The sequence below is a fragment of the Saprolegnia diclina genome (genome assembly GCF_000281045.1).
Source record: "Saprolegnia diclina VS20 unplaced genomic scaffold supercont1.23, whole genome shotgun sequence".
Taxonomy (NCBI): domain Eukaryota; phylum Oomycota; class Saprolegniomycetes; order Saprolegniales; family Saprolegniaceae; genus Saprolegnia; species Saprolegnia diclina.
Genome location: NW_008246090.1, coordinates 147,562 through 174,150, shown reverse-complemented (window position 1 = coordinate 174,150; position 26,589 = coordinate 147,562). Strand labels below are relative to the sequence as shown.

The 26,589-nt window shown below is 58.3% G+C and overlaps 14 protein-coding genes across 15 annotated transcripts; 6 read left to right on the top strand and 8 right to left on the bottom strand.

Moving 5' to 3' along the window:
- Positions 1-464: 464 nt before the first annotated feature.
- On the top strand, positions 465-1,002 carry SDRG_07819 (hypothetical protein; the record flags this gene model as incomplete). The annotated part of the gene is made up of 4 exons (XM_008613676.1): positions 465-618; positions 660-692; positions 739-792; positions 833-1,002. The coding sequence occupies 4 exons, from the start codon at positions 465-467 to the stop codon at positions 1,000-1,002; spliced, it is 411 nt and encodes a 136-aa protein (XP_008611898.1).
- Positions 998-2,431, bottom strand: SDRG_07818 (deoxyhypusine synthase). The gene is made up of 7 exons (XM_008613675.1): positions 2,321-2,431; positions 2,161-2,269; positions 1,944-2,111; positions 1,678-1,896; positions 1,542-1,628; positions 1,163-1,498; positions 998-1,121 (listed from the first exon to the last, which is right to left on the bottom strand). The coding sequence occupies exons 1-7, from the start codon at positions 2,422-2,424 to the stop codon at positions 1,041-1,043; spliced, it is 1,104 nt and encodes a 367-aa protein (XP_008611897.1). The 5' UTR covers positions 2,425-2,431; the 3' UTR covers positions 998-1,040.
- Positions 2,432-2,800: 369 nt separating this feature from the next.
- SDRG_07817 (hypothetical protein) lies at positions 2,801-3,532 on the bottom strand. Its single transcript, XM_008613674.1, has 5 exons — positions 3,449-3,532; positions 3,276-3,404; positions 3,199-3,225; positions 3,107-3,157; positions 2,801-3,064 (listed from the first exon to the last, which is right to left on the bottom strand). Exons 1-5 carry the CDS (start codon positions 3,459-3,461, stop codon positions 2,913-2,915), a joined length of 372 nt encoding a protein of 123 aa, XP_008611896.1. The 5' UTR covers positions 3,462-3,532; the 3' UTR covers positions 2,801-2,912.
- A 634-nt stretch (positions 3,533-4,166) lies between these two features.
- SDRG_07816 (cysteine desulfurase) lies at positions 4,167-5,459 on the top strand (the record flags this gene model as incomplete). Its single annotated transcript, XM_008613673.1, has 1 exon — positions 4,167-5,459. The coding sequence occupies one exon, from the start codon at positions 4,167-4,169 to the stop codon at positions 5,457-5,459; it is 1,293 nt and encodes a 430-aa protein (XP_008611895.1).
- SDRG_07815 (hypothetical protein) lies at positions 4,829-6,227 on the bottom strand. Its single transcript, XM_008613672.1, has 3 exons — positions 5,272-6,227; positions 5,124-5,218; positions 4,829-5,078 (listed from the first exon to the last, which is right to left on the bottom strand). Exon 1 carries the CDS (start codon positions 6,206-6,208, stop codon positions 5,525-5,527), a length of 684 nt encoding a protein of 227 aa, XP_008611894.1. The 5' UTR covers positions 6,209-6,227; the 3' UTR covers positions 4,829-5,078; positions 5,124-5,218; positions 5,272-5,524.
- A 272-nt stretch (positions 6,228-6,499) lies between these two features.
- SDRG_07814 lies at positions 6,500-9,509 on the bottom strand. 2 transcript variants are annotated; one of them, XM_008613670.1, is made up of 9 exons: positions 8,904-9,509; positions 8,081-8,228; positions 7,884-8,023; positions 7,569-7,832; positions 7,455-7,526; positions 7,219-7,410; positions 7,064-7,171; positions 6,955-7,018; positions 6,500-6,906 (listed from the first exon to the last, which is right to left on the bottom strand). In XM_008613670.1, exons 1-9 carry the CDS (start codon positions 9,507-9,509, stop codon positions 6,563-6,565), a joined length of 1,938 nt encoding a protein of 645 aa, XP_008611892.1. In that variant the 3' UTR covers positions 6,500-6,562. The 2 variants fall into 2 exon arrangements, with proteins under 2 accessions (XP_008611892.1, XP_008611893.1); XM_008613671.1 differs by lacking the exon at positions 8,904-9,509 and adding an exon at positions 8,309-8,338 and having other exon boundaries at positions 6,563-6,906; positions 8,081-8,256.
- A 1,146-nt stretch (positions 9,510-10,655) lies between these two features.
- SDRG_07813 (hypothetical protein) lies at positions 10,656-12,522 on the top strand (the record flags this gene model as incomplete). The annotated part of the gene is made up of 8 exons (XM_008613669.1): positions 10,656-10,795; positions 10,840-10,951; positions 11,006-11,098; positions 11,150-11,342; positions 11,391-11,770; positions 11,823-12,086; positions 12,134-12,212; positions 12,257-12,522. 8 exons carry the CDS (start codon positions 10,656-10,658, stop codon positions 12,520-12,522), a joined length of 1,527 nt encoding a protein of 508 aa, XP_008611891.1.
- A 2-nt stretch (positions 12,523-12,524) lies between these two features.
- Positions 12,525-14,168, bottom strand: SDRG_07812 (hypothetical protein). Its single transcript, XM_008613668.1, has one exon. It carries the CDS (start codon positions 14,142-14,144, stop codon positions 12,594-12,596), a length of 1,551 nt encoding a protein of 516 aa, XP_008611890.1. The 5' UTR covers positions 14,145-14,168; the 3' UTR covers positions 12,525-12,593.
- A 1,311-nt stretch (positions 14,169-15,479) lies between these two features.
- On the bottom strand, positions 15,480-18,109 carry SDRG_07811 (hypothetical protein). Its single transcript, XM_008613667.1, has 5 exons — positions 17,957-18,109; positions 17,861-17,903; positions 16,410-17,811; positions 16,025-16,357; positions 15,480-15,964 (listed from the first exon to the last, which is right to left on the bottom strand). Exons 1-5 carry the CDS (start codon positions 18,096-18,098, stop codon positions 15,515-15,517), a joined length of 2,370 nt encoding a protein of 789 aa, XP_008611889.1. The 5' UTR covers positions 18,099-18,109; the 3' UTR covers positions 15,480-15,514.
- A 119-nt stretch (positions 18,110-18,228) lies between these two features.
- Positions 18,229-19,687, top strand: SDRG_07810 (hypothetical protein; the record flags this gene model as incomplete). Its single annotated transcript, XM_008613666.1, has 1 exon — positions 18,229-19,687. One exon carries the CDS (start codon positions 18,229-18,231, stop codon positions 19,615-19,617), a length of 1,389 nt encoding a protein of 462 aa, XP_008611888.1. The 3' UTR covers positions 19,618-19,687.
- SDRG_07809 (hypothetical protein) lies at positions 19,669-20,706 on the bottom strand. The gene has a single exon (XM_008613665.1). The coding sequence runs from the start codon at positions 20,667-20,669 to the stop codon at positions 19,725-19,727; it is 945 nt and encodes a 314-aa protein (XP_008611887.1). The 5' UTR covers positions 20,670-20,706; the 3' UTR covers positions 19,669-19,724.
- A 290-nt stretch (positions 20,707-20,996) lies between these two features.
- Positions 20,997-21,836, top strand: SDRG_07808 (hypothetical protein). The gene has a single exon (XM_008613664.1). It carries the CDS (start codon positions 21,069-21,071, stop codon positions 21,714-21,716), a length of 648 nt encoding a protein of 215 aa, XP_008611886.1. The 5' UTR covers positions 20,997-21,068; the 3' UTR covers positions 21,717-21,836.
- Positions 21,837-22,373: 537 nt separating this feature from the next.
- On the top strand, positions 22,374-23,459 carry SDRG_07807 (hypothetical protein; the record flags this gene model as incomplete). The annotated part of the gene is made up of 4 exons (XM_008613663.1): positions 22,374-22,556; positions 22,603-22,696; positions 22,743-23,170; positions 23,214-23,459. The coding sequence occupies 4 exons, from the start codon at positions 22,374-22,376 to the stop codon at positions 23,457-23,459; spliced, it is 951 nt and encodes a 316-aa protein (XP_008611885.1).
- A 15-nt stretch (positions 23,460-23,474) lies between these two features.
- SDRG_07806 (hypothetical protein) lies at positions 23,475-26,432 on the bottom strand. The gene is made up of 12 exons (XM_008613662.1): positions 26,025-26,432; positions 25,941-25,983; positions 25,825-25,891; positions 25,675-25,782; positions 25,462-25,620; positions 25,385-25,420; positions 24,981-25,079; positions 24,601-24,938; positions 24,322-24,547; positions 24,240-24,269; positions 23,734-24,195; positions 23,475-23,665 (listed from the first exon to the last, which is right to left on the bottom strand). The coding sequence occupies exons 1-12, from the start codon at positions 26,410-26,412 to the stop codon at positions 23,489-23,491; spliced, it is 2,133 nt and encodes a 710-aa protein (XP_008611884.1). The 5' UTR covers positions 26,413-26,432; the 3' UTR covers positions 23,475-23,488.
- Positions 26,433-26,589: the final 157 nt, after the last annotated feature.

Here is a 26,589-nt window from a genome sequence, read left to right as displayed (position 1 = left end):
CCGATGGATGTGATTCGCACGCGACTCCAGACGCAAACGCTCTCGACAGTACCCATGGCTCAGCAGCCCTTGGCCCTTCAGTACAAAGGGTTCTGGGACGCTGCGCGCCAGATCCACAAAGCAGAAGGTGGCCGTGCGTTCTTTCGCGGTGTGTTGCCCCGTGTCTGCATGTTGGCGCCGTACGCTCTCCTTTCAACTGCTATTGGCGACGTTGTCGACCATCTTCTCGGCAAGATCGACGCGCCATCCTCGTGATCAACCAAGTCGAATACTCGATTTCCCATTTTCTCGGAGAACACAATCTAAACTCAATGCGCTTGAAGAATTCGTTAAATCCGAGTTTGCACGCTACAAGTATATATAGTCAGTTCACTCTGCTCTTTTGAGGGTGGATTTGTTTGTGAGAAAGTGAACCGGTTTGAGTGGCGCCGTTTCAGACGGCAACAGCCAACGTGCGGCCTTTCATGGGGGTCTTGCGCGGTCTCGAAGCCGCCGACGTCTTTAGCTCGGGTTCGAGCCTCGTTCGCGACATCATTTACGTTCTCTTTGGCGCGATTGGCGTCATTGTCCTCGCGATCCTGTACCTGCTCTGGTCCATGTACCGCGAGAGCCTCCAAGGTAATACCTACTCCTGCATGCGGATCTCATGGCTCAAGTAGACACGGCCAGCGCATCCTACATTGAAATCACAGGTATTATGCGAGACCACTTCATTGGAGGTGCTTTTGACCAGTGTAGACGAACATGGAGAGATGATCCATCAAGCGGATACGATTTGCTCGCGCGGTGTCGGTACGCACCTTGTCCCGAGTAGTGTCTAACTAGGACGCAGGCATTCGCTGTGACAATGCCGAGACGCGGCCCAAGCTGCGCAGTCTCCTCACGATGGACGACACCAAGGACGCGCGACCTCGTCAGGCGTCGGCGGTCACAGCGACGTTGGCACACCCCGAGCTCCGACACACCATGTCCCTCCCCGTGCCACACAGCACCATTATGTAGTGTCGATGTCTCTGTGTTTCTATGGACGCCAGAATGCGTTATTTGCTTGTCGGCGCAAAGTCCTTGGCAAATGTCTCGGCCACGAGCAGCGGAAAGACGAGCGTGGCTTCCGCGTACACCTAGAACGCGTTGGCTCGGATTTTGGAAAATGGGTTTGTACCTTGACAGGGTTGGCGTTCAAGCGGAGCTTGCCCCACGAGATGGCTTCATCAGGGCGGGCACCAGCGTCGCTGCCGTCGTACTCTTGGCCAGTGTTGACAAAGACACCAAAGTCGGCGCCGTTGCGCATGAGGTTGGCGTTGAGGATGTGGTGCTTGACGACGCCACCGCCGAGGATGACGACGCCCGTCTTTTTCGCGCGGATCGCATGGTCGTTCATGCGGCGAATGTCGCTGACGATGTCGAGGACGAGGCCTTCGTTGCGGTACGAATGAAAGTAGATCATGTCGCCGATCGAGCCGTCCGTGAGCGCCGGGCAAAACACCGGAATGTTGTTCTAGCCCAGATGCCATACCCCGTCTTTAAAGCAACGTGCGTACCTTGTAGCACCAGTAATAGACCGAGTCTTCGTTGTTGATTTCCTTCCCGAGTCGGTGGATCATCGTCGACGGCGACCACACAGTGCCCTGTCCAATGTGCTTCTTAGACAAGTTGTCCATCACGAGATGCACGTACGAGCGTCTTTTGCTCTTCGAGCATCGTGTCGAGGATCGGGTTGAGCCAGTCTTCAAACTTGCAGTAATTGTCGTTGGGCACGAGGAGGTTCCCGATGCGGTTGATGCCACGCGTGCGGAGGTCCGCGCCCTTGAGCGCAAAGTCACCAATGTATGTGGGCGCCAGACACTTGATAAAGTCTTCTTCAATGCCACCGGCGGTCGCGACAATCACATCCACCTACCCCGCGTGCACTTGAGACGCGCGAACAGGGATATCGAAAGTACCATCTTGTGCTGGGCGAGAAACCGCAGCGTCTCGCGAAGCCCGCTCGAAATCAAGTTGGACGTGTACCCGAGGAAGATCTTGCACTTGAAGTTCGCGCGCACGGTCGGGTCTTTGAGCGCATCGTCGTCGTTCTCGTCGATGGGCTCGTCGCTCAGGCGCCACGACCGCTGCACGTGCGCAATGAGGGCGAGGAGCGAGCGAGATGCATCATCCTACCATGCGGTTGATCTCTTCGACGGCTTTGCCGAGGTTCGTCGCCTGGAAGCCCATGTAGCGGTAGCTCTCCATGAGTTTGGCATAGTCGACACCTTGGTTGAAGTCGTAGCTGCGTCATGAGCATGAGCCAATGGCCTACATCGCGGGCATGGGCACGTACCCCTTCACCTGGCTGTAGTCGCCATTGTCCAGGCGCTCCGACTTGACGAGCACCGCGGCCTGCGCGCCGGCCGGGACCGTCGTCGACTCTTGCTTCGCTTCCATTCTCCTGGGCGTGATTTGCAAATGGTTGGAAGAGACGTCTATTTATTCGAGCTATCATTGGCTAAAAAGAAGAAAAACGCGACCAATCACGGCGTGATTACGCAGCCAAGTGCCATCGGCTCGATAGCTTGATACTTTATCATCGTGTCCGACGCCCATTGCCCAGTGAGCCAGCCACTTTGTCCTTGTTGTGCCCCTTGCCACAAGTAAGAATCGTGGTCCAACAGCGCCGAGCCAGGAGGTACCATACTGGTCGTAGCAACTTGAAGTTGACAACAATAGACGCTTTTCATTGGCCACAGGTGGCACGCTTCATGAAGCACGGCGATCGCTTGCTGTGATCTTCCTTGGTCCTCAAAGGAAGCTAGAGACGATTTTTAGGATGGATGTACGCTGATATTCATCTCTTGTTGAATCTAGTTAGACATAGACCCACAACACATTTGTATAACGTGAGCAAACGACCAAGGAACACGATGGGGAAGCGCTCAAAGCGTCGTGGTTTGAGCTGCTACTGGTGCTGGAGCGACCGCAGCATGCGACTTGGTTATCGAGAAGCTCGTTTGCGATGGCAGCGCTGGCGCAGTCGAGGCGATGACTCGGAGAGCGACCTTGGTGTCGATCTTGTCGCAATGAATGCCTACCACGCATTAGAGACTGCTAGCGAGGCGCCGCTGCCAACCTTGGCCTCGCGAGCACACAGTGTCGCGCGTCGCATTGAGGCATGGCGGATCTATGCGTCGTTGCGAAGACTGATGGAGACAGGGCTCGTACCTTCAACTTCACGGTAGCCTTGGAGTTCTGGTCGCACAAGAAGATCTTAGTGGATCATGCAATGCAGGGAGTTGTACCGTCCAGCTCGGCGTCAGCGCGGGCATTCTTGTAGCAAAAGTAGAACCCCAGTAGGAGCATGAAGCAAAAGACACCAAGGAAAATGTAGAGCACAACGAGAAGGCCATCAAAGACCGAGCTGCCCGAGCCTAGTCGAGCATGTTCGTCGTCGAGAGTGAGCGCAGCCTCGTACCTTGCGCCACCATGCTTATCCGACGCTCCGACGCTTCGCTCCTTGGAGGTTACACGGTGCGTCCGGTTAAACGCTGGCGATCTGACGTGATGATTTCGGCGCCAAGATGCCAAAGGTCGCCAGAGCTGTCGCTAGGCCATTGACAATGGCATGCCGACCTCTGCATCCCATTGCGCTTGAATCTTTCCTTGGTGCAGCTCGATGGGACGACGTGGCCAAGCTCAGGTGCTCGAAATGAAATAACATTCTTTACGATTGTATACGTATACGTGCTGCAGGAGACCATACGTCGCTGCGTGCGTCGAGCGGATGCCCAGGGACATAGCTACTGAACATTGACCATGCGAGTTGTCTAGACAGGTCGCTACCACTGGGCTGACCTTGTGGAGTTGAAGCGACGCTTCTTGCTAGCCTAATGTTTGTTCTGCTATGAGGATGGACGATATCGTCATGGTTGGAGTCTGTGCGCAATGTCCTCCGTACGCGCTCTGTGGGCAGAAGGTGCTCATCGTCGGCCGTGTTCCCTGACGCCCGCCCCAACTTCAACCACAGCATCCTCGTAGTTGCTTGCAACTTCGATTGCCCGATCTTTTGTCGCCGCGTTTGTGTACTTGTGCATTGTATGCAATTTTATTATATTCGAGCGCCATCCACATCGAAGCGCAGGATCGAAGTTGCCAATCAGTACTCATTTGCCATTTCACCGCCGACAACGACGATGACCACAACACCTCCGATGCGCCCGCTGACGGCGACCGAGATGGCGGCTGTCCGCGCCGAGTTCCCGTCGTTCAACGTGCCCAACCAGAGTGTCTTCTTTGACAACGCCGGCGGCGGCCAAGTCCTCAAGCGCGTGGCCGACAAGGTGTACGAGTACCTCACGTCGACAAGTGTCCAGATCGGCGGGACGTACGCGACCGCCAAGGCCGCCAACGCGCGCGTTCTGACCGCGCGCAAGGCCGTCGCCGAGTTTATCAATGCGCCCAACGACGAGGAGGTCATCATGGGCAGCTCGACCACGAGCCTTGTGTTCCTCTTCATCCAAGCGCTGCTCCCGAGCATCCGCGAAGGCGACGAGATCATCTTGACCAACTCGGAGCACGAAGCCAACGTCGGCGCGTGGAAGCGTCTCGCCAAGGCCGGTGCGGTCATCAAAGTCTGGGAGATCAACCCGGCGAGCATGCACCTCGAGCTTGCGCAGCTTGACGCACTCTTGACGGCCAAGACGAAATGGGTCGCAATGACGCATGCGTCCAACATCCTCGGTACGGTCAACCCCGTGAAGGCTGTCGCGGACCGCGTTCATGCTGTCGGCGGCCGTCTCTCGGTGGACGCCGTTGCGTACGCGCCGCATCGCCTTGTCGACGTGCAAGCGAGCGGCGCCGACATTTACGTCTTTAGCTTTTACAAGGTCTTTGGCCCGCACTACGCCGTCATGTGGGGCCACCGCGACTTTCTCATCTCGCTCTCGAGTCTCAACCACGAGTTCATTGCGGCCGACGACCTTCCGTACAAGCTCCAGCCCGGCAACGTCAACTTCGAGCTCTCGCATGGCTGCAGCGCGATCCCAGAGTACTTTCAGGCCATGGGCAAGCTCCTCGGCGCGCCCAGCGGCGCCTCGAACCGCGCCCTGATGCAGCACGCGTTTGACCGCTTTGACATGCACGAGCGGTACCTCTCGGAGCGCCTCCTTTCGTACCTTCGGTCGCAGCCCAAGGTCAAGGTGCTCGGTCTCTCGGAGGTCGCCATGACATCGCCCGTTGATCATCTCTACCGTGAACGCATTGCCACGATCAGCTTCCTCGTCGACGGCGTCGCGTCACCGTCCATTGTCGCGCACATGGACCGCGTCAACATTGGTGTGCGGTTTGGCCACTTTTACGCCGTCCACCTCGTCGAGCCGCTCGGCATGGCCAAGCACGGTGGCGCGGTCCGCGTCTCGATGGCCCACTACAACACGGTCGAGGAAGTCGACTTGCTCATCTCGCACCTCCGCACATTGATTGTGTAGCTACGATGGAATACGATCGCTGAAATCTGATATATAAAAAAGCAATGGACGGGAGGACGCCTCGATTAAGCCGACTTGGTCTTCTTGGCGCGAACTTTCTTCTTGGTGCTCTTCTTCATCGAGAGCGGGTTGGGCGCCTTCGCCTTCTTCAGTGCTCGCGGCTTGGAGCCGTCGTCGATGTGGGCCGTGATGCCCGACTCGGCGCGCACGGCCTCGAGTTTCGAGGCCTCGTCCGGGTTGAGCTTGGTCATTTTCGCGTGGTCGTCCTTGCGCGAGATCTTGAGCGTCGCATCCGACATGTCTTCAAAGACAAGCACCGAGCGGTTGAGGTAGATGAGCGGCACGCCGGGCACGCGGCGCAGCGCGCTACGCAGCTCGGTTTCCTGCGTGGCCACAATGTACTTGCGGTCGTTGCGGTCGCCGACCGCGCTCAGCATGGCCTCTGTCACGCTCTTGTTGGAGTTGCCATCGACAGTCTGGAAGGTCTTGGCGAGCGTATACGCCGCGAGCATGTCCTTGTCGCTGCTGCTGAGCAGCGAGAGCTCGGCGATCGCAGCCGACGTGACGAAGAAGTGGCACTTGTCAGTCTGAAGGAACTTGGGCACGCGACTCGCAATGTCGACGTTCATCTTGATGCACATGGCGATGAAGTTGCCATCGAGGAGCACCTTGTACGGCGGCTTGATGCCGCAGAGGAACTGGAACTGGCGCAGCGCCTTGCGGATGTGCTTGGACCGGAGGTACCGCATTCGACCGCGCTCTCTGAAATCTAAATCACGATGACCAATCGCGCTACATCCGGATACGGATAAATGCCGGATACGCTTCCGACGAGTGCGCGGTGCCACGTCAGAGACGGTTTCGTCCTTTCCCGCTGTGCCCATGGAACCGAGCGGCGAGGACATATATATATGAACGTGTTTCGCGTTATCTTCATAATTACACAAAGACTTCGCGTACGTAGAGACTAGCAATCTCCTTCTTCTTCATTCGCTCGCCGGGCCGCGCCTGTGTCGCGAGAACATATTTGCTTATATCGACAACATGCAGCTTCATTATCGTTCGTGTGTGTAGGGTGACGCACCCACAGAAGACGGCGACGCCTAAAAGTCTTTGTCCCAGTTGGACCCATCGTTCTCGTACGACGCCACCTCGTCCCACTCTTCGACGACCGCAAACTTGGACGCGTCGAGCGGGTCGGCGAGCGTTGGCAGCCACGGCGCGGGCTCCTTCTTTTTGATAATTTTTTCCCACTCGAGTCCGTGGAACCAAGGGTGCGTCCGAATCGCATGTGTGCCGCCGTGGTTGCAGCCAAGCCGCTTCGAGACATCGCGGTCGAGGAGCTTGGACACGAGGTCTTTGCACGCGCCCGAGACCCACGATGGAAACCGCAGCGGTTCCTTGAGGATGTTGCGGCAAATCTGGACTTGGTCCGACGGATTGTTGCCTAGAAAATGTGTCAACTTTGGCTCAACTCATTGCCACGTCGTACCACAGAAGGGCGATGCGCCGACGCACATTTCGTAGATGAGCACGCCGTACGCCCAGTAGTCGACACCCTACATGGTATCGTAATCGCAAAGGTACGAACGAAGGCGACGAACCTTGTTGTGGCCTTTACCGAGCACGAGCTCGGGCGCGAGGTACTCGGGCGTACCGCACAGCGTGTACGTACGGTCTTGGCAGATCTTGGCAAAGCCAAAGTCGACCACCTAGTCTCGTGTGAGTTGTCTGCAAGCCAAAAGACAAGTTGTCCAACCTTGATGTAGCCTTCTTCGTCAATGAGGAGGTTCTCGGGTTTGAGGTCGCGGTAGATGATCATGCGGTCGTGGAGGTACTCCAACGCGAGCACGACGTGCGACGCGTAAAAGCGAGCATGGTCATTTGGAATGCGTCCCGTCGGTCGCTCATTGCAGTGCAAGTAGGCAAAGAGCTCGCCGCCTTGCACAAACTACACGCGGGTGATGACGCCGCTCACGCAAAGTTGATGTCTACCTCTAGGAGCAAGTAGAGGCATTGCTCGTCCTTGAACGTTTGGTAGAGCTTGAGAATGAACGGGTGGTTGCACTATCCAAGTGGTTAGACCCTCATGTAATGCATGTGACGTACGGTGGCGAGGAGGTTCTTTTCGTTGAGAATATTGAGCTGCTGCTTGTACGCAACGACTTGGCTTTTCTGGAGCACCTTCATAGCGTACGCCATGCCCGTGCCCTTGTGGCGCACGAGCTTGACGCGGCCAAACGTGCCCGTGCCAAGCGTGCGAAGGATCTCGAGGTCGGCAAACTCGACCCGGTCGCGCGCCGTGAGCTCGGCCTTGCGGTCGTCCGCCTCTTTGTTCAAGATGTCTTGCAGTGGCCCAAGGAGCTCGACAAACTAGACCATTGAGAGCTGGTGTGGATGTCGCGCCGTTTCAAAATCCAGTACCTTGGCGCGCTCGAGCACAAAACACTCTAGTAGGCCGCCCGCAGTCACGTTGGCCTTGCGCGGCTCGTCGTTGAGCAGCGCCATTTCGCCAAAGTAGTCGCCGACCGAGAGCTTTGCGATCTCGACGGCCGTGTTGTTGCCTTGTCAAATGGAGGGAAAACTAAGGTTTTTCCTAATGTCGGCTAGCAATGCAGTACCGTTGGCCTTGGACACGATCGCGTGGCCGTTCTTGATGATGTAGAACTTGGTGCCGGGCTCGCCTTCGGTAATGACGGACGTGCCGTCCGCAAAGGTCTCGGTTGTGAGTGCGGCAAAAAGCATCGCGCGCTTGGACGGCGTCAGTGACTTGAGAATGGGCACCGATTGAATGACGCTAGTGAAGGGATTTGATTGGTCCGTGGATCGAAGACATTATTGTCGTATACCGCATGCTCATGTTGCGATCGATGACTTCGCGAAGCGACCCCAGGATCTCGTCAAACGCCTGCCGATCGAGCGCCAGCGCTAGTGGAATTTTGGATTTTTACGTGTTTTTCACAAAAAGACAAACGCCGCACCCACAACGTCGGTCTCGGCCGTGACATTGGCCGCCCGCGGCTCGTGCGTCATGAGAGCGCGCTCGCCAAAGTACTCGCCGTCCTACGACACACCATTGGCGATTGCGAGTGAGGACTCGAGGACGTACAGAAATGCGAACACTTTCCATCGTGTTGCCATCGCCGGCATCGCTGCAGACCACTAGCGACATGACATGATTTCCCATCGATGCATGTTGGACAAGTTGTCCATAACGCACCGGTGCCCGACTTGATGATGTACAAGACGTTGCCCTTCTCGCCTTTGGTGATGATCCGCTCGCCCTTCTTGAAATGCAATAGTTGTACGACTAGTTTCACGTCAGCAACGTGATAGACAAATTGTACGCACCGTTGGAGAGCTGGCTCATTTGGTTGTCCGTGAGCTCCTACAAGCAGAAATGAGTTCTCATCATTAGTATCAAGTTGACACAAAGTGGGGCACCTGGAGCAGCGGAACGTGGCGCAAGAATTTTTTACACTCGTCGAGCTGGTCCTCGGCGTTGCGCGCGACGATCCAGCGAAACGTCACGCGGTCGAGCGCCCAGAGATCACCGGCTTCCACGGTCGTGATGGTCGCCGAGCGCGGGCAGTTGTAGAGCAAGGCGAGCTCGCCGAAGCTGCCGCCGGACCGGACCGTCATGACGACTTCGCCTCCAACGGAAATGTCAAACACACCGCTCTCGACGACGTAGAAGAAGTCGCCCGAATCGCCTTCGCGAATGACCGTGTCGTCCTTCTGGAAGTGCATGCGCACCATGAAGCCGGCCATGACGTCCATGTCCATGGCGCTGATGATCGACATGAGCGCGTTCCGAGACAAGGCGTCCTTGATCAGCGACGCAGTTTCCTCGGGTTTTGGCACCGTATTTGGTTGGTACTCGTCGTCAAACTGGATGCTCTCGGCAAAGATGTCGCCGCGGCGCTGCGCATCGCGCTTCTCGCGCATCGCGAGGCTCACCTTGCCGTCCGAGGACGTCGGCGCCTCGACCGCTGCAATGTTGTCAAACTGCGCCGTGTCCTGAAGCGTCGACGAGTTCGCGCACCCCATCTTGGTCGCTTGACCGAAAATGCAAGTCTTGGAAACGGACCCGCCTTTTTAGCAGGCGCCGCTTCGGCTTGTACACTATTTCCGAAGCGAGCGCTCATTGGCTCTGCTAGGAAACCCCCGTATCTTGGAAAGACTGTGCGAGGAGCCTCGAGCCTGCCGGAGCTTAGAGGAGAATGTCATGCGAGACCGCAGTGTCGTTAGCTGCCCGGAACGAGGTCCATTCGAGGGCCCACAATACCTGTTTATCCCGCCTCGCTCAAGTATGCCCCTTCCAATGTTCGCGATGGGCAAAAAGGGGTGCAAAGGTTTTGTATTCGTCGCAGCGCTGCGCTTGTATGCGTGTGCGTTGCTCTTTTGAGCTACGTACTGTGTGATCCGTCTTACGGGGCCCCTCCCGCCGAGTGATAGCCAGCACGAGATCAACTCTGCTAGCTGCATCCTACCGAGGGCGTTCATTGCGAGAACCCGATTTGACGGGAAGCGTCTAAATCGACATGCGAAAAGCGCTGTGGGCACTCGCGAACTCGGCTGCTGCACTGGTGTCACACCCCGCGGCCAACGCCCACGATGCCCAAAATATGGTATCTCAACAGGCGCGTTGTGACGGCTGATCAATTCGAACTCAAGCAGCGCCGACACTACACCCACGATAAATGCCTCTGTCCAAACTCTTAGCTGTTTGAGCTAACCTTGCATTTTGCATCGACGCGACATTGCGGCCTCGTTTGATGTTTCCTTTAAATATTGTAGAGGGGGCGATGTCTCTGGTCTGCTCCATAGTTTCCCCGTCTCTCGAATGTCAGCTCTCCAAAAAATGAGAAACATCGACCCGGGGCTTTTCAATGTTTCTTTGTGGGGTCCTTGGATCCTATTGAATTTACTGTTGCTCCCGCTTCATCGTGTCCTGAAATCTCGTGGCAAGGTGTCTTTGGACATGCATTCCTCCTTCACCACCAAGCGGGAATGCTGGTCAATGCGATGGCCACTCATATGGTGGTGTCCAGTATCGTTCGTAATCATGTGTCAATCGAAGGTCAAGTTGAGTCCTTTGGCGTGCTCTGCAATCATGTTGCGCGAACTTGGCACGAGACAACGCAAGATCTCTGCTTCGATCCTGCTGCTGCTCACTTTGTTTTTTGCAACAGCATGGATCTCGCGCTCGTCTGTGGCCTCTTGGCTCTTGGGCTCGGCCTCGCCTTTCTCTACTTCTTCGTTCTCGCGCCGGCATGGAGCCCGCTTCGGGCGATCCCGGGTCCTGCCGCCAGCCACATCATCTTCGGCAACCTGTACGCTTCTATCTTGCAGAATGCCATCTTGATCTAGTCATTAGCAAGGAAATCATCGATACCAAGTGGGCCAACGGCCATTACCCCGAGCCAGGCCTCAAGTGGACGCTGCAGTACGGCGGTGCGGTGCACTACCGCGCATTTCTTTCGCATCGGGTATACCATCGACTGGCATGTGATGGTGCATCGACTAAAGATATCGACGACTAGATTCTCCTCACAGACCCCGAAGCCCTCAAGCACGTGTTTCTTACCCACGGTGACACGTACCCGCGGGACCCGACGGCGCGGCGCTTCCTCAGCGTATGTGCCACTTGGCGTTTTGGATGCAATTGTATCAAGTTGATACCATAGAACCTCACGGGCGGCGACGGGCTCTTGAGCTCCGAAGGCGACGTGCACACGGGCATGCGCAAGCTCTTGATGCCGCATTTCGGTTACGCCAAGGTCAAGACCTTTGTCGACGTCTTCCAGCACCACACGGCGCACCTCATGCGTCACCTTGACACGGTGGTTGCGTCTGGCGCGTCCGTCGACATGCACGACCGTACCGTTTCACCATTTTTGGTGATTCGCCAACTCATTTTGCTGATAGTCTTTACCAAGCTGACACTGGACGTGATTGGCGTCTCGGCGTTTGGCTACAATTTCGAGTCGCTCGCCGGCAGCAACTCGACGACACTCGAAGCTTACCACATGATGAACAACACGCCGAGCTTGGCGTACTTTGTTGGGTCGCTCATCCTCCCGGGCTTCAAGCACTACCCGCTGCCACGCCTGGTCAAGATGAAGCGCGCCAAAGCCATCCTCTTCAAGGTCGTCGACGACGTCATTGCTAAGAAGCTCGCCCATCCGAGGGATATTGCGACCGACCTTTTGGACCTCATGCTAGATGAGAGCACGCAGACCGATCACAAGGTCTCGGCCGCAGAAGCCCGTGTCCACGTCCTCACCTTCCTCCTTGCCGGACACGAGGTATCCACTGCCAACCTCGTTCGCAGTACATTTTTCATGTCGAATGCAACAGACGACGAGCACGACGCTCGCTTGGGTGTTTACGCTTCTAGCGCAGCACCCCGAGGCCGAGGCCAAGGCGCGTGCCGAAGCCCGCGCGGTGCAGAAGGCTTACGGGTCCATCTCGTACGCAGCGCTCGGGGACCTCAAGTACATCAGCGCCGTCATCCACGAGACGCTTCGCATCTTTCCGACGATCACGACGCTCGCGAGTCGCATTGCCGACGCGGACGACCATATTCCGCTCGAGTCGGGCAAACCCATTTTTGTGCCCAAGGTCCATATCGATCTCTGGATCCAGAAAATGCTCATATTCTGTTTTAGGGCACGACCATTGTGGCCAACACGGGCGTCATGCACCGCAACCCGCTGTACTGGAGCCGTCCGACCGAGTTTTTGCCCGGTATTCGTTACGGTCCACACGTGCCATGACACTATTCCGTGTAGACCGGTTTCTCGACGACTCGGACGTCTATCTTGCGGACAAGGGACTGCGCGGCGGTCGCGGCAACACGTTCTTCTACATGCCGTTCAGCGCCGGCGCCAAGAACTGCATTGGCATGCGCTTTGCCACCGCCGAGCTCCAAGTCGTTGTTGCGACGCTCCTCACCCAGTTTTCCTTTGCGTTGGCTCCGGAGGCCAACACCAACCCCAAGCTCTCGGGCGTCTCGCTCAAGCCCGTGCAGCTCACGATGCATGTCAACCACGCCTGAGTGCACGCCTTTATTTCTTTCCACCACCAAATAAGACAACTTGTGGACATTGTATAGGACAATTGTTTCTTCTAGTGCTTGGAAAAGGTCGTGAGCCAGTGCTGGACGTGGGCTCGCACGACTGCACGCGCCGACGCGAGGTCGTCCGAGTCGGTCGCGTCATGAAAATACAAGTCGGACTGGTGCGCGCCCTTTGGAATGCGCACGGCGACGACCGACTGCGAGAGCGACTGGAGTATGCCGCTGTTGCTCCACGGGTCCAGGTCGCCGTTGGTTAACACGAGATTGGTCGCCGCTTCGAGCCCGGCACGCCCGCCGTACATGGTGTGCGCGTAGAACGGGCGCAAATCGACGCCCCAAGTCTGCAGGCACCGCATGGCGTCTGTGGTCTCGTTGTGGCGCTGCGGTGGGAACATGTCGTCGTCGCCGCCAGCATAATCGCGCGGGGTGTAGAGTTCGGTGCACTTGAGGTACTTGAACACATTTTGACGTCGCTCGCCGTGGTCGTTGCCAAGGTCAAAGCATGGCACGTCGCCCGATGCATTGTAGTAGACACCGACTGCGTCCCGCACGGCAGCGTAGAGCTCGAGATCGGAGCGGCCAGCATAGTAGTCGTGGGCCAAATGCGCGCAGGCGGCGCGCATCGGATGGCCCGGCAGACCTGCCGTCGGGAACGGGTGGTTGTGGACGGCCAAGGCTTCGAACGCTGTCGTGATCCAAGCAACAAGAGAACTGGACGAAGGACTAATGCCGGGGCAGAGGCGGAACGCAGCGGCGAGCTGTGTGCGACCGCTTGAAGAATGTGCCGCTGCCGTGAGCTGAGGCCACAGCGCGCGGACATTGGGGATGCAGTTGGGGTGCGCACCGGCCACGGGACTTGCCACGTACGTGACGGTCCGCGCAAATGCGGTGGCGTCGACATTCGCTTCAAACGCGAGAAGTGGCGCCGAGCTTGCGACCGCGCCGATCACGAGGTGCGGGAACTTAAGCCGCAGCCACGTCGCGAGGAGGCCGCCGTAGCCGCCGCCAAACGCGACGACCGGGCGATGGCCAAAACGAGCGAGAAGCGCTGTGATTACGTTCGCATAGTCGGCGAGCGCCTGCGCCGTCGAGAGGTGGTCCAGCGCATGGGTGGACGATGACGAGGATGGGATCGACGTGCCAAAGAACCGGTGCTCGGCAAAGACGAGGAGCGCGTTGGCGACCGGCGCGGCTTCCCACATGGCGCCGGTTGTGTTGAGGAAGACCTCGACGTTGGCGTTGCCGCCCGTGTAGAAGAAGATCGGACCGTTCGTCGCATCGAAAAACTCACTGCAGGTCAAGTACCGCTGCTCGAACGACGCCGCGTTGGCCGACGCGCCAAAGTGGTCGAGTGGCTGGAGCAGGGTGTTGGTCTCGCAGCGCGAGCGCAAGTCGCCGGAAAAGTCATGGCGCGCGTCCTGCAGCGGCGGGTCGGGCTTGGCGGGCAGCGACCAGCCAAAGGCGAGAACCGCGCTGACGAGCACGATCGCAACGAGGCTCGTGAAGCTGCGCCGGACGCGCGTCGTCGAGCGCGCGTGGGCCTCTGCGTCGCTCGTGAGCTTCTCGAGGATCGGCAGTCGCGTCTCGTCGTCCGACGCCATCGACAACCGCTGTTTCGCGTGGAAATGGAATTGGGTTCTGCCAGAATATCATCCGACGCACCATCACTCTGCAAGATTGCACCCAGATTGTTGAAGCGCAGATCCAGATCTGAACCCAGCAGTTCCTGCTACGTAGAAGGTTTTACCTGCTATACGTACCGGTACCGTAGGGATGCAAATTAACACCACTGACTCCTCGAGGCCTCGTCGATGGTCCCTCAGGAAGAGGCTGCGTTCGGCCAAGGCGAACAAGTTGCTTTGGCTTGCGTTCAGCGAGCAGTGTCAGCAAGATTGGCCGGGCTGACTGCCACCGGTTTCTAATCAAGCGACGTCTAAGCTCGGAGAAGACGTAGAGCGAATGGATTGTTGCCACGTATGGTAGCGTACCACCAAAGTCGCCCTCGAATTGGACAGCTGTGGGCCTTTCGTTGGGTCCCAAAGTGCAAACTTCACTTGATATTCGCGTGACGAGCCGCTCAACGCGCTTCGAGACGACGCTTGGTGCGCGCGCTACCTCGTCCCTCGCATCACGACTCCTCGCTAGACACATCGGGCACGCTCCACGAGCGCATGATCAAGTCCGCCATATCGGTATAACTGCATAACTCATTTCAACACCAAAATCACTTTGATATAATCCCGCGAGAACCCACGTCGTCCACGTGTGCAATGAATGGATGGTCTGTCCTCCGAGCGCACTATCTAGTAAACTACTCAACGTGGTAATTCGAGTCTTTCCCCTTGGGTTGTGACGGCCGCGCGTTCGTTCATCAGCTGGTCCTCTTCGTCGATCTTGTCGCTGAGAAAGCAAAAGCCAATAGATGAAGAAGGCCAGCACAGGGAGCCCAGTAGCTGCTTGAACAAGCAACCACCGAATAGCTCTGCGTAGCAAAGGCGCAGGCAGCTTGGCTTTGTGAATTGGCTCAGATACGCTAGCAGGTAGGGGAACAGCGTGGGGCTTGGTCAGCGGAGAATGCTCGTGGATCCAGTCGCCAAAGGCTGAATGAAGTGGCGTCCGGCGCTGCCACACGTGACGGCAGCCATCGCACGCGACATCGATCGATCGCTCGGTGGCCCAGCGCCTGGATCCGGAGCACGTCCATCTTGTTGTCGACGATGCCAGGTTGAACGCGTGTCTGCCGCAGAAGTAACGACGTGCAGTACGCTCTGCCGTCGCGCGCACAGTAGGCCTCTTCCGGAGCATACCACGCGTTGGCCGCGGCGTCGCGAGTCGGGCAGTTGGAGCGTGTTTGAGTCAAGGACCCAATACACTGTGATTGTGGACACAGCGGCGGCCCCAGTTCTTATATTCTCGGCCGAGCAAACGCCATGTAGTTTTGAGGAGGCCAAGGATCTTTAAGTTATACGAATTATCTCTTCCGGAAGCGCTTGAGCGAGTGCTTCTTGGACTTCTTCATGAGGTCCGCTGTCGCGTCGCGTGACCGGTACTCGCCGTCGGCGGTCAAGAGGTTGCCCTTCATCTCTTCGTGGAGCATGCGGAACTTGCGCTTGGCACCAATCGGGCGCAATGGTTCTTGGAGAAGGCGGTTCAGGTTCGCTTTGGCGCCGCGCACATCTGAGCCGCCCTCGACGTGCATTTGCGCAAGGAGGTCGTCGTCGAGCGGCAAGTCGGCGGCTTCGGCCATCTGCGAGAACCACGACGCTTCCGACTTCGACTTGCTCTCTTGGTTCTCTTCAGCGTAAATCTGTTCGGCGAGCTTCACACGCTCCTTGATGACCGGCAGGAACTTGTGGTCGATCGGGAACGACGAAAAGCCCGACGGACGGTGGAGGACGCTGCAGATCTGCGCGTGGTATTTCTACACATCGTCCATGAGCCTCTTGATACTTTGAAAGGTTGAAATTTTTGTGAAACGTACCGCGTCGATCGGTGCGACCATCGAGACACTGAGACCTTCCTTGGCCGCACGGGCCGTACGACCACTGCGGTGGACGAACGTCTCGGCCGAGCGCGGGATGTGGTAGTGCACCACGTACTCGACGCTCGGGATATCGAGACCGCGCGCAGCGACATCGGTGGCGATCAGAATGCCCTTGGGGTTGGCGCGGAAGCCCTCGAGCTTCTTGAGGCGCTGCTTTTGCTGCATCTCGGCGTGGAGCGCAAAGACCGGGAGCTTGAGAAGGCTCAAAATGCCAGCGACGCGACGTACACCGGCAATCGCGTTGAGAAAGACAATCGTGCGCCCCGGGTACTAATATTGTCCTATCGCATGAGACAACCGAGATAGGTGAAGACGATCCTACCTGCGTCAAAAAGTAGTAGAGGCAGTCGTTGCGGTGTTCGTCGAGCGTCTCGATTTGCGAGAGTTCGAGGCCGGCCGGCAGCGTCACCTCCGACGTGCCCTTGGGCTTCTTGCTCGTCGGCGCGCTTTCGTCAGTCGTCGCATTCGTCGCCGCCGCCACGCTGAGGTCGACGACCGCGGGCTTGCCGCGGAGACCCACGCGGCGCATGATGCTCTCGAGCACCGTGAGTGCAGTCGGGTTCTTCATGCGCTTGGTTTGGTACCGGCCGGCGTTCTTGAGCGTCATGGTCGCCGAGAAGAGGAACGTCTGCCGCACAAAGGTGGGTGCCTTGGGGGCCTCGGGCTTGGCGGCCTTGGCCGCTGCGTGCTGCTTGAGAATGTCATCGAGCATCACGACCGATGTCTCGGCCGCCTCCATGGGCACGTCCTCGTCGTCGTCCTCGTCGTCGTCCATGTCGTCGAGGACCTTGCCTTTGACCGGCTTGGCCGTGTTGGAGTTGATTTTCTCAAAAATCTTTTGAAGCTGCGGGAAGCTCCCGGGTTGGAGCATGCGATCCGCTTCGTCGACAATGAGAAACTGCAAGTCGCGGTTCAGAGCCGCAAAGTGCTGGCTTTCGGCGGTCTCCATGACTTCCCAGAGACGACCGGGCGTCGCGACGACAATCTCGGGCGCATACGAGAGCTGGCGGATCTGCTTCTGGACCGCCATGCCACCGACCAAGGTCACAATACCGATCTGGCGCTTGTTGGGCACGATCTTCATGAGGTGCTCCGTGATCTGCATCGCCAGTTCGCGCGTCGGCGTCAGAATGAGCGCGCGGCACTTCTTCTCTTGCTCCGGGTGCGACAGCAGGTGGTGCAGCACCGGGAGACCGAACGCGAGCGTCTTGCCGGAGCCTGTCGGCGCCGCACCGACCACATCGCGGTGCTCGATCACAGCCGGATGCAACGTCTTGGCCTGGATCTCGGTCGGGCCCGTAAAGTTGACGCGACGAAGCGCTTGGTTGATCGTCGGGTGGAGCTTGTACTTGGCCCACTCGGGAAAGGGCTCGGTCGAGATCTCTTCTTCGTCGGCAACGTCTTCCGCGACAGCAGCGTCGTCGTCGTCGTCGTTCGCATCGTCGTCGTTGGCTGCATCGATCGCAACGACGTCGTCTTGGTCCTCGGTCGCGTCGTCGGCCTTGGCCCCTGCGTCCGAGATCGCCGCCCCCTTGTTCTTCTTGGTACGCTTCTTCTTCTTGCGCTTCTTGCCTTCGGCATCCACGACAGCCGCCGGCGACGTCGCAGCGCTCTCTTGGTTGTCGCTGTCGGCTACCTTGGGCTGCGTCTGCTGCTTTTGTTGCGTCAGCTGCTTTTGCGTCTGCTGCTGCTTGGCCTTCTTGGTAGCGTTGCCCGACGCCGCCCTACAGGAAGCATATGAGCATCACTCGAGGTTCGTAGGGTGCAGCGTACTTGAGCGTCTTGCCACCAAACTCGTCTTCTTCAATCGTGTACTCTACGCACGGCTGCATGAGCACCGTGTCGTCTGGCATGTCGTCGTGTTCGTACCCGTGAGCTCTTCCAGCTCAAAGGCGCCGCCATCGGCGAAGCCTTCCAGCTCGTACTCGGTCATGTCGACCTTCTTCCATGCGCTGGCGTTGCCGCCCTTCTTCTTCGCATCGGCTTGCTGCTGCTTCCCCTTCTTGGCCATAGTCAAAAGCGGATCTAATTCGAGACGAGCAACATTTCCGCCAACCATTCGCCATTTCGATTGCGATTGGCTGAAAAAGCGTCCGGATAAAACCCAGCGAGCCAATGGCCGTTGCGTATATTCCGCACCCATGGACCGCAGAGCCGCCGCCGCCGTGCGCGATGTCCTCACGAGTCCTGCCGATGGCGCTGCCACGTGGCAGGCGCTGCTACGTACCGCAGAGGATCTCGATACGGATGCCAAGGTAGCACACGGCGAGTGCATTGCCCGCGCGCTGCTCAAGCACATTCCGCTGGCGCCGCTCGTCGATCGACTGACATCGGCCGTCCAGCAATTTGCCGCAATATGGCCGCGAGAGGCCTTGAACATGCTTGCGAACTTGCTGCAACAAGAAGACGATGGCGTGGGCAATGCGTCGGGGGTGCGTGGCTGGGTCATGCACGTGCTTCAACTGACGCAGCTCGTCGACGCACCGCATGGCACTCTCACACCGCTCGTCGCCGCCTGCAATGCAGCCAAGCACGCAGAGCGAGACCGCGCGGTCGCCATCAAGATCCACGCTCTGCACATGCGCCTCTTGGCTGCATGCCCTAATTTGCAGCCTGCGCATGTCCTTTGTGCGAGTGAGGACTCGGACCTGCGTCGCTACCTCGCTTCGATCCCGAGTGGCCGCAACGATGGTGCTGCGCTTGCCGACGAGCTCGTCGCGCGCTGGCCGGACCCTTCGTCATTTCTAAAGGACGAGTACGCAGCCACGTGGTTCAAAGTGCACTCGGTGCGCGACCCGTCGACCTACATTGCGCTGCAACAGCATCTGATTGCGACCAAGTACGTGTCGAGCGCGATCGTCGACAAGCACTTGACGTTCAGCGCGCCGCTCCAAGAGTTGCTGCGAGCGGCGTTGCCTCTGTGTTCCGACTTGACGCGGCGCACGGACCGCTGGCGCACATTTGCGTTGTCGGCTCCAGGCGCTGGCTACGTCCGAGCCTCGGGGCCAGCCATGCTCCCTGCAACGAGTGACGCAGTGACCGCACTCCTCACTGCGTGCTCGTCCAGCCACATCCAGTTCATGCTCACAGAGATCCAACGGGCGCTGTGCAACACTCGTGCCGTCGACGACGCCGACCTTCTGCTGCTGGCGCTGTGGTCGCTTCTTGGGGCGTGCGAGGGCCGGGATCCAAGCGTCCTCGCGTCAACCGTCCACGCTCTCATCCTCACACTCTCGCCACGCGGGTTTGATGCCGACGACAACCTTCGCCGCGTCTGCGTCCTTCAGAGCCTCGTCGCCGATGGTCGGCTGGCGGCTTGGCACTGGCTCTGGGTGGCCTGCCCCGGTCTACTGGGGACGATTTTGCGGGATGTGATGCAGCTGGTGGCGACGGCCGACTCGCCAGCATGCGCGCACGTGCTCCTATTGCTCGCACAGACGCTCCTCGTCGAGTGCACGGCAAGCTGCCGCGAGCACGAGGCGTCGCCCGAGCTCGCTGCTCGGATCCTCGGTCCCGGTCGTCCTCGTTGAAGTAGTAGAAGACCGTAAATACCGCGAATGTCATGAATGTATGTATGGTGGTGCAAGTGAAAAATGGGCGTTTTGATATTTGAGCAATTAGATTATAACAAAAGGGCTTAGACCGAGTCGTGGTAGTAGCCACCTTCGTCCGACCGGCCCGCCGAGCAGGCCATGAAGAGCAGGATGAGCGAGACGACCGCGAGGATGGTCGAGCCGATCGCAACCTTGTTGGACAGCGACTTCCAAAGATCCAAAATCTTGGGGCGGCAGTCCTTGTACGGCGCGCCGTTGTACGCATCGCCCTCCTTCTTGCTGAGGAGGAACTGGCCGCACCACGCGGCCGACGTCACCGAGAGCGGGCACTGCTCGTTCGTCCACTCAAAGATCGACTTGTACGCTTCGTACTTGGACGCGACTTCCTTGCACGTCTTGCACACCTCCGTGTACTCCGACGGCATCTTGACGTTCGGGATCGAGACGGCCGCGAGCTGCTTGTCGACGCTGTTGCAAAAGCCGTTGATGCCCGTGGGCTCCGAGACGTTGACCTTGATGAGCGAGGCCACCGAGAGGATCGCCGCCGCGCCCGACGGGTAAAACGCATTGATGGCCGCCGTCGCCGACGACGTCATGCAGAGGTTCGCGGCCTGCGCGTAGCAGTACACCTTGTCAAAGCCAATCGCGAGGTCCGGCTCGTTCTCGGCGTCGGCGGGGTACGCTTCGCCCGCCCACTTGTTGGCCGTGCTCGCGCTCAGAAAGAAGAGGACCGCAAGGAGGATGAAGATGGCCATCGCGAGAAAGACAAATATCGAGTACAAGACGAGAAGGCACTTGTTGCGGCAGAGCGCGCCGAGGAAGCCAAAGAGCGCAATGGCAATGACGACGGCGCCGAACGCAATGACGCCCGTGTCCAGCCCGCCTTTGGAGACGTTGCCCTGGAAGATGTCGGTCCAGCCATTGTTCTTGACGTTGAGGCCATAGTAGATGAAGACGGCGCCGGCGGCAATGAAGGCGAGGTTGAGCAGCACCAAGATGACCTTGGAGCACGTGTTGGTCAGCGCCATGGTGTCCCTGCGACCGTGAATATTGCTGAGTGACGACGCTACCGGCTCGAATATTAGTCGCAGGCGTGAAATATTATCTTTTTTTATTATCCACGTCCACGTTATACAACGCATACAAACCCCAAGTACACAAGTCGCGTGGCCATTTTATTGCACCCTGTCGGACCCATACGCTGCGACACGCGGCGAATATTGTACGGATACACACGTGAGTATCCGGATATTGCGTCGCACGCGTGTGCGAAATGTGAAAATCACAAAATCCAAAGCACCGAGTCCAACGCCTGCGTTGGAAGGTTGGGAGTTTGGAAGATTGGAATATTTGGCGTGGGACACGAAGAAGACGTGGATGGTCGCACGGCCATTGCGGCCTGATGCTGTCGAATATGGCTCGCTGGCATGGACACGAGAGCTGGACACGAGGGCCTTGCACGGATTGCGAGAGCGAAGTTCGAAGAAGCGCTTAAGTGCGGATTCGCTGAAGTTGCCCTTTGCTGGCACCGAACGATGCACCTCCTGCGCACGTTTGTGCGCTACAACGTGTGGGCGACCGAGCGTCTCCTCGCGAGCGTCGCTACGCTCGACGACGCCGTGTACCATGGGCATTGCGGCCTGCCCTTTCGCTCGATCCACGGCACGCTGAACCACATTTTGCTCGCCGACAAGCTCCTCTATAGCCGGCTCCAACCCGACGCGCCCGAAGATCCGCGCCTCGCGCCGTTCTGGAACCGCCCAGACAACGAGCTGTATGCGGCGCCGAATGCACCGTCCACCTACTGGGAAGAGTTTGTGCCGGGCCGCGATGCCATTGCGGCCGAGCTCGTCGGCCAAGCGAAGCGGCTCGTGGCGCACGTGGATACCGTGCCGGCGAGCGATGCGCGCGTGGCGTATCGTGCGACGGACGGCGTCTTGAAGGAGAAAGAAGCCGGGTACCTCATTCTGCATGCGGTCAACCACGCAACGCACCACCGTGGGCAAATCTCGGCGTCGCTCACGCGCTTGGACGTGCCGCCGCCCACGATGGACTTTTCGTACTTTACGCCATGAGATATCGCAGTGTACAGTAGACGAAGGGAGCGCTCCTAAGAAATTACATCCTCCGCCGCTGTGACATCGAACGACGACGAGCCAGCACCGAACGAATGAGCGACCATGCAACCCCATGATGCAACCCAACACTGGGCAAGCTGATGCGGAGGTAGAGATGCTGGACCGTGTCTTTCCCGAGGCCTCAAAAGTGTTCTTGCCAGTGGGCAGTTCAGTAGTATCACATGTAGTTGGCACCTTGAGCTTGGTATACGTAGTCCGACGCGATCGATCGAACGCGTCTGTCCGCCAGCTCCGTCTGCCTTGTTGCATGGGTTTTATTGACCCATGCTTGTTGGCTTTGCATTGGTACTCTATTTTCGTGCGAAAAGAAACATTAAAATAGTGTACATAAATTTAAAACACACACTATTGCGCGATGATGCAATGCCGCGGCATAAAATGGTGTGAGCTAGTGCAGCATGTGCACACCAATTCCTGCTGTATATCATTCTACACCATTTCGCACCGTAGCGTGCACGACACGGAAATCGTGTGGGATGATCGTGAGCATACCGTCAAGCTTGCTGCACGAAAGCCGAGAACGTCCTATCACTATCACCGACGCAGTTGCGCGCCTTGAGCAACGTCGACTTGTCATTTTCAGATTCGACCGCCATGGCCCCGCCGTCCCCCAGCCCGCGGGCCGAGACACCGGATGCCACTTTGCATCATCCGGACATGCGGTGCTTCCAACTCGTCGACATCGTGCGCCGCAACAACCGGTTCGCGCCGGCGACGTACGCGCCGTTAGTTGTGGACCAGCGCACCGTGGGTCTCGTGGCCAAGGAGCGCGTCTCGGTACGACCACCTGGGCCTGCTCGTGGCATCTCATGGCGGTGGCTAGGCCCTTCAACGCTTTCCCGATGTCTTTAGCGAGGTGACGCCCGACCGCATTCAACTGCATCCGCGCTTGGCCCACGAAGCCGCGCGCACAACAGGTACACAAGTAGCAGTGCTGCCCTCTGACTGACAGCCGCCGGCTAGCCATGATGGACGTCGCGCGAGCGCTCTTAGCGACTGGCGACATTGGCGAAAAGTGGAAGCACGAAGACTATGGCGCCAAGGACGCGGCCGACCAGGTCGTCTTCCGCGTTGACCGATCGGCGGCTGCATTCTTTGGGATCACGCAGTGCGGGTGCCATCTCAACGGGTACGTCCGGCACGGCCCGCGGCCCGACGACGTGAGCGTCTGGATGGGTCTCCGCCATGCGTCGCGCGCCCTTTGGCCTGGCAAATGGGACTCGATCGTCGGGGGCGGCCTTCCGCTGGACATTTCGCCATGGGACAACATGCTCAAAGAGGCGAGCGAAGAAGCCAAGTTTGCAGCAAACGACATTTCGCATCTCATGCACAGCGTTGGCGTCATCTCGTACGTCAACTCGGAGAAAGAAGGCTTGAAGCACAACACGATGGTTGACATTGCCCTTGGGTCTGTCATGCTGACATGCCTTGTAGTTTGTGTTTGATGCATGCTTGCCATCGTCGCTCGTGCCACGCAGCGACGGCGACGAGGTCGAGCGCTTTGAGCTCTGGCCCATCCGGAAGGCGCTTGCGCTCGTCGAGGCGTCGCCCGAGAGCTTCAAGCCCGATATTTGCCTTCTCTTGATCGACTTTGGCCTGCGCCACGGCATTCTGACGCCCGACAACACGGCAGCGTACACGTCGCTCGTCCACAGTCTCCGCGCCACCCCGCCTTTTTAGGTTCTCTCGCAAACATTCCATAAACGCAATTAACGCGAGAGCCGCTTGTCGACAATAATCTGCTGGACGAGCTTGGCCTTGTAGCGCGCCCAGTCTTTTGGGTCGTGGGCCGCCGTGCCGCGGGCCGCCGCATCGTCGTTGAGCTTTTGAATGTTGGTGCGCACGCGCTGCCGTGTGCCGTACGATGTCTCGGTGAAGAAATCGGCCTAGACATCAAGTCAGACAACTTTGTGGACAAGTTGTCGTCGAAGGATGGGGATGCGGATGGACAAACCTTGCGGACGAAGAGAAGCTCGGCGTACGAGCTCGTGACGAGCGCGTACTTTGCAAATGACTTTTCATTGCCTTCGTTGCTCAGAAACGAGCGCTCGCCGACAAAGTCCCGGGCGTGGAGCTCTGCGTGCACGACGGCGTCGGCCGTGTCGTTGGTCGAGAGCACGTGGGAAGAGAGCGTGCTGTTTGCATACACAAAGTGCAGCGGGTCGTCTTCGTGCTCCATGTGAAGGTACGCCTGCCGCGCATGCTGCTCGGTGCGTCTGCCTTTGGAAAGCGGGAGGAGCTTGAGGTTGCCGCTGCTTTGTCGGCCCGCAGTGTTGTTGTTACTATGGGAGGCGAGCCGAGGACTGCTGCTGAGGTGGCGCCCCGTGGCCGTGAGGAGGTCGTGTCGCATAAGCTTGCACGTGCCACTGCGGACGACGAGGAGACCTTCGTGGTGCTGTCCGGAGACCTGAACCACCTAGAATTGCTGTTTGCAGTCGGAGAGGTCGGTGATGCACGTACGGTGGCGCTCGGGACTTTGATCCATTTGGTCTACCGCAAGATATCCAATGGCGTGCCATATCGTACAGTTTGACTGTCGTACCTTGACGGCCAAGATGCGCAGCTGTGGTGACGAGACGTACTTGAAGATCGGGAGCTTCCCAAGAAACGCAGCCACGTTGGCGCACTGCGATAGAGTCGTCGTTAATGTGCGTCGAACAAAGAGGACGAGGACCTCGATCTCGGCGTGCGCCAGTTCGAGTGCATCAAGGACCGACCACGGTAGCATGAGCAGCTCGCAGGCGTCCGTGGCCACCGCATTCACCGCCCTACGGCACGTTGTCGCGAAGCTGATGATGATGGGATGAGGGTTGTTGTATACCGAGGGAGCTGGCGGAAGCGGCCATGGCTGCCAAACTCGCTGCCGGTGTGCAGTGTGTAGAGTGGTGTCGCCGGCACCTCGAGGATTCGATCCACAGTGTCCAAGAAGGTGCTTTCGCGGTGCAGCGCACTCGGCTCAAACGCTGCGAGCTGCGTCTCGATCGAGCCGACTTGGTTGGTCGTCGTTTCGTCACCGACCTTGACCATGGGCAGCTTGAAGAGCTCGACTTTGCCGTGGAGCAGAAAGAAGAGCACGTGGCCGCTGTCGCCTTCTTTAAAGAGCACGGTGTGCGGCGACACGGTCACCGACACGAGCTCGCGGCACAGCTTTTGGTGCAGCTATCAGAAATGATATCTCACGTGCATCGGTCATCATCGTACGTCATGGGGGAGACCGCGGCACGTGGGAAACACGCACGTCTTGTCCATGAGCACGTGCAAGTCTTCGTCGGTGCGCAGATGCGGCGGGATCCGCGCAATCTAGCGCCATTTCTTAGGTTACGAAATCGCACTTGGCTCGAACTTTGTAGCACATGGACTGGTCGTTCTGCTGCAATGTCGACGCAATCAACGTTGGCGCCGGGCGCGGCGTAAAAATGGGTTTGTCGTCGTAGTAGTACATGGCGCATTCACGGTACTAATGTCGCCGGTCCCCACTTCAACTGTGTTGTTGAGATATATATTGGCTCGTGTAAAAAGGATATGCCGCCTTTGGCGTGGTATAACTGGAGCTCGGGCGCCTACATTCGAGTCAAGCTTCCACGTGGCGCGCCGACGATGCGCACCTCGTCCTTCTCCGCCGCGCCGTCCGTCTGCTCGTTCTACAGTCGGTGTGAGAGGCAGTCGCGACGCTTGGACGCACCGAGAGAAAATTGATGGTGCTATAGTCCTTGGCCGCGTCCGTGTACTGCCCGGCCTTGCGGTAGGCGAGCGCGCGGCCCTTGTAGAACGCGACGTTGGTCACATCGAGCTCGATCGCGACCGAGAAGCTCTCGATCGCGCGCTTGTACTCTTCGCGGAGCTATGAGACCTTAGTATTCGAGTAGAGAGTGAAGAGACCACGACTGCGTTGTACCGTGTAGCAAATGCCAGTGTTGAAGTGCACATACGGGTTGCGGGGCGAGACGCTCGCGGCTTTGGCGTACGCGGCGAGTGCGTCCTGCAGCCGCCCGAGCCGCTCACACTACGTTTTTCGAGCGATTTTGCGTTGGCATGCTGGACGCACCGCAATGCCGAGGCTAAAGAGGGTCTTGAAGTCGCGCGGCGACGTCTTGAGCGCGCTGTGGTAGTCGCTAGAGTAGAGACACGATGCGGGATGGTGCGATCAAAGTATCATCGTACTCGATCGCTTGGTCAAAGTTGCCCTGCATGCGGTGCTGGTACCCTATCTTCTCGTCAGCGTCAAGGCTGTGTGTCATCGTGTACCGCGCGCCCGGTAAAAGTCGGCGTTGCGGGTGCCTCGGGGCAAAACCGCGTGCAGCGGACGAATCTCAACCGTGCTGCCGCAGAGCGGATCGACGTCCTTGACGTGGTGCGCCTCGCGGAGGGCCGCCTCGGCGATAGCCGTGACGCTGTCTGGCATCAAGTGCCGGCAAATGCGCTCCTCCATCGACTCGCAGCGTGCAGTCGCCGGGCGCTGCGGGACCACATGCGGTGGCGTCAATGACGTGGCACCGGCAGAGAACGGCCGTGCAGGTGCTAGCCACGAGAGGTCGGCGCGCCGCGCGGTGGCCGGTCGCCCGCCCGTCGTATGGCGCACCTCACGCCCAATGCGCACGGGCGGCGTCGCGAACGGCCCCTTGTACGTGGCCATCGCCGCTTCGTCGGTCGAAACCGCTTGAGATATTTGTCAACCCTACCCCATCGACCGCTGGATCTGGGTGTTGATGCAGCTCTATCTATCTATCTATCTATCTATCTATCTATCTATCTATCTATCTATCTATCTATCTATCTATCTATCTATCTATCTATCTATCTATCTATCTAT

Bases quoted from the DNA above. Each gene is read 5' to 3' on its own strand.
- SDRG_07806 (XM_008613662.1), bottom strand. From the start codon at position 26,412: ATGGCCACGTACAAGGGGCCGTTCGCGACGCCGCCCGTGCGCATTGGG. The intron at 25,621-25,674 runs GTACAACGCAGT...AAGGTCTCATAG, and splicing joins ACACTGGCATTTGCTACACG to CTCCGCGAAGAGTACAAGCG. The intron at 25,421-25,461 runs GTGCGTCCAAGC...CACCGACTGTAG, and splicing joins GCACCATCAATTTTCTCTCG to AACGAGCAGACGGACGGCGC.
- SDRG_07809 (XM_008613665.1), bottom strand. From the start codon at position 20,669: ATGGCGCTGACCAACACGTGCTCCAAGGTCATCTTGGTGCTGCTCAAC.
- SDRG_07814 (XM_008613670.1), bottom strand. From the start codon at position 9,509: ATGGGGTGCGCGAACTCGTCGACGCTTCAGGACACGGCGCAGTTTGAC. The intron at 7,527-7,568 runs GTACGTCACATG...CCACTTGGATAG, and splicing joins AAAAGAACCTCCTCGCCACC to TGCAACCACCCGTTCATTCT. The intron at 7,172-7,218 runs GTTGGACAACTT...ACACGAGACTAG, and splicing joins ACGAAGAAGGCTACATCAAG to GTGGTCGACTTTGGCTTTGC.
- SDRG_07817 (XM_008613674.1), bottom strand. The intron at 3,158-3,198 runs GTACGAGCCCTG...AACGACGCATAG, and splicing joins AGGCTACCGTGAAGTTGAAG to ATCCGCCATGCCTCAATGCG. The intron at 3,065-3,106 runs GTTGGCAGCGGC...AATGCGTGGTAG, and splicing joins TGTGTGCTCGCGAGGCCAAG to GCATTCATTGCGACAAGATC.
- SDRG_07812 (XM_008613668.1), bottom strand. From the start codon at position 14,144: ATGGCGTCGGACGACGAGACGCGACTGCCGATCCTCGAGAAGCTCACG.
- SDRG_07808 (XM_008613664.1), top strand. From the start codon at position 21,069: ATGGACACGAGAGCTGGACACGAGGGCCTTGCACGGATTGCGAGAGCG.
- SDRG_07811 (XM_008613667.1), bottom strand. From the start codon at position 18,098: ATGGCCAAGAAGGGGAAGCAGCAGCAAGCCGATGCGAAGAAGAAGGGC. The intron at 17,812-17,860 runs GTACGCTGCACC...TGCTTCCTGTAG, and splicing joins TTTGGTGGCAAGACGCTCAA to GGCGGCGTCGGGCAACGCTA. The intron at 16,358-16,409 runs GTAGGATCGTCT...GGACAATATTAG, and splicing joins TCTACTACTTTTTGACGCAG to TACCCGGGGCGCACGATTGT.
- SDRG_07818 (XM_008613675.1), bottom strand. From the start codon at position 2,424: ATGGAAGCGAAGCAAGAGTCGACGACGGTCCCGGCCGGCGCGCAGGCC. The intron at 2,112-2,160 runs GTAGGATGATGC...GCGCACGTGCAG, and splicing joins TCGAAGAGATCAACCGCATG to CGGTCGTGGCGCCTGAGCGA. The intron at 1,499-1,541 runs GTACGCACGTTG...CATCTGGGCTAG, and splicing joins TCTATTACTGGTGCTACAAG to AACAACATTCCGGTGTTTTG.
- SDRG_07815 (XM_008613672.1), bottom strand. From the start codon at position 6,208: ATGCGGTACCTCCGGTCCAAGCACATCCGCAAGGCGCTGCGCCAGTTC.